Genomic DNA, 2536 nt, shown 5'->3' on the forward strand with positions numbered 1-2536 from the left:
GGAGGAAGTCTTTAAAGGGAAGTGAAAATCGAACCTCGTCAACCTGGATTCTCTGGAAAGAGGGAATGGACTATAAATGTTAGCAATAGTGTGGGAAGCCAGCGAGGGGGGGGGGGGGTCCAACACTTCTCTGGAAGTGTCTTCACCTCACTGTGATTGTATAAAAAGGAGGTCCAGAAAGCATGAAGCAACCAGTCTTGCATGCTCAGGCAGCACAAGGAGAGTAAAGTTAAGATTCTGCATATCTGAGGAGCTAATTCTTACCATTTAAGACAAGGATGAATACTGCAATCCAGTGCATCGTTCTCCTGGCCTGCGTGGTCATCTGCTCTTCAACATGTAAGTGTGCTAATTTATTGGACTGTCGAAAGCTTTTTCTTGTTGTTTTTCTGCATTTATGTGACTTGAAATGAGCTAAATTCTGACACTCTGCTTCTTCTGTTGGGTCAAACATTTATATATATATATATATACTTTTTTTTTTACAGCTATTAAGCGCTGCCAGTGTGTAAACACAAAAAAGCAGATGGACCCAAAACTCATCGCTGATGTCAAGGTGTATAAACCTCGTCCATACTGCAGCAAGACAGAAGTGATGTAAGTACCTGCAGTACCATGAAAATAAGAAATAGACCTAAGAGTAGGTTTGTTTCTGATTTGTTATTGCTTGATTTGTGTTGATTTTCCAGTGACAGTAATTTGTAAATGTTCTTTAGAGAGTTGTTTTACATTAAATCTTTCTCTTTCTCCCACAGTGTCTCACTGAAAGACAATAATCTGATGTGTCTCGACCCCGAAGACAGATTCACCAAAACCATCCTGATAGTAATGAAAATGTGAGTCCAATGACATTTTTTTTTAATTTTTATAGATGGTTCACTTTCATATGCCACTGGGCGTGAATTGACACTCACGTAATTAGATATGGGAGAGTTTGCCAGTTGAAGTGCTTGGGAAGAAAGTAACATTTCTGCATCCCTCCAGCTGCTCGAGTAGAGGCAGCCGATGCCAAAGGAAGAAAGAGGTTTCTATTAAGCATATTTTAAGCTGCAACCCAATCAAACATTTAATGCATTTTTAGTTGCACGCTAGAGTTAGAGTAGTGGTTCCAAATCTGGAGACACAGACTTTTTGTTTCAACTCATATCTGAAGTCACATTCCAAGAAGAAAGAAAGCATCGTTTTGCATTGATTTACAGTGTTAGGAAAATATCAGATCAGACTTTTTTCCAATCGATTCTTTTTGCTTTTGAATAATTGAATAGATTTACATATTAAAACTAATCATTTTCAAAAAAAAAGTTGAGAAGAAAAACAAGCATCTGACATGACATTTGATCAAATGTTGAAACCAATGTTTTAGATTGATTGAAATTTCAAATTAAAAGTTGACCATGATATGTTTTTATTCACAGGCAGAAGGCACGACGAGCGGCTAAGATGAACAACACTGTCCCAAATACCATCACAGCGGAAGCCACAACGCCAAACACAATAGCACCAGTATCATAAACACACTGGGTGTTTATCATTTCAGTTTATAAGCAGAGAGAGCAGCGCACCTCCTTGAAGTGCGGGTACGACTTGGTTCACATCCTGCTTGTTTCTTTAGAAAGGTGGCACAAAACTGACTTGTTTTACTTCGCTTGTTCTGAAGAATACGGGAATAAGTTTTCCACACCGGCAGCTATAACTAAAAATAAGATGTAAATGTGTTAAATATTTAATACTCCAGCAGCCCTAACTGAGTGTTATGTTTTATATTATGGCATATTTAGAAACAGTTTGTGAAGCCAGTGAAATGTCCTTAGGGACAGAGACAGACACTGTTGAGGTGTGTGATGTGTAAACATTGATGAGACTGTTGTTTTCTTATCTAAATGTTGCCTTAAGGTCGAATCGATGGTTAATGGGCAGAAGGTTTTTCTACTACGCTGATCTAAGACGCAACGTGAAAAGTAAAAGCAATGTGCAATTTCAATTAAGATTTATTTGCATTGCATTTGTTTGTATAATTTGAAGGATTTCTTTTTTTTACAAATGTGTATTTATGTGTGCATATATCTGTATGTGTGTCATGTTTGTTTTTGTCTTTTATCAAGACTCAAATCATAATCTGCCAAATTATTTCTTGCCATGTGATGCTGTTGATGAAGAGCCGAATAACTGCAATAAATCTGATATTTTAGAAAAAGAAAATTGTGACATCTTGGTATTTTATTATGAATAAATAACCAGTTCTCAGCTCAGAAGCTGAAGGGGAAGTGGTTTTCTTTCCTTTCTTTCCTCTAGGTGGCTGTATTGTTCAGTATTTGCTACATACGTTTTCACTGCAGTCAATCATCTGTATTTGTCTGTTGCTGGTGTTTTGCTCCACCTTGACTCATGAACACGAAGACTGAGCTGTAGGTGATAATAAGAAAATGTATAGACACCACAGTCAACGTTACAACTAAAGGACGGAGGCTATACTTTGCTTTTACCTTAATGCTAATGTCACAGTGATAAGTTGAGCAGGTATAATGTTTATGATGTT

The 2536-nt window shown here is 37.3% G+C and overlaps 1 protein-coding gene across 1 annotated transcript; it reads left to right on the forward strand.

Moving 5' to 3' along the window:
- The first annotated feature begins 204 nt into the window (after positions 1-204).
- On the forward strand, positions 205-2199 carry LOC130164677 (interleukin-8-like). Its single transcript, XM_056369561.1, has 4 exons — positions 205-339; positions 489-597; positions 756-836; positions 1416-2199. Exons 1-4 carry the CDS (start codon positions 279-281, stop codon positions 1510-1512), a joined length of 348 nt encoding a protein of 115 aa, XP_056225536.1. The 5' UTR covers positions 205-278; the 3' UTR covers positions 1513-2199.
- The last annotated feature ends 337 nt before the right edge of the window (positions 2200-2536 follow it).

Source organism: Seriola aureovittata, chromosome 23 (assembly GCF_021018895.1).
Source record: "Seriola aureovittata isolate HTS-2021-v1 ecotype China chromosome 23, ASM2101889v1, whole genome shotgun sequence".
Lineage (NCBI taxonomy): Eukaryota > Metazoa > Chordata > Actinopteri > Carangiformes > Carangidae > Seriola > Seriola aureovittata.

What these genes read in the sequence shown, in the direction of transcription:
- LOC130164677 (XM_056369561.1), top strand. Translation starts at nt 279, where the DNA reads ATGAATACTGCAATCCAGTGCATCGTTCTCCTGGCCTGCGTGGTCATC. An exon ending in GGTCATCTGCTCTTCAACAT is followed by an intron (nt 340 to 488) that starts GTAAGTGTGCTA and finishes TTTTTTTTACAG; the next exon opens with CTATTAAGCGCTGCCAGTGT. An exon ending in TGCAGCAAGACAGAAGTGAT is followed by an intron (nt 598 to 755) that starts GTAAGTACCTGC and finishes TTTCTCCCACAG; the next exon opens with TGTCTCACTGAAAGACAATA.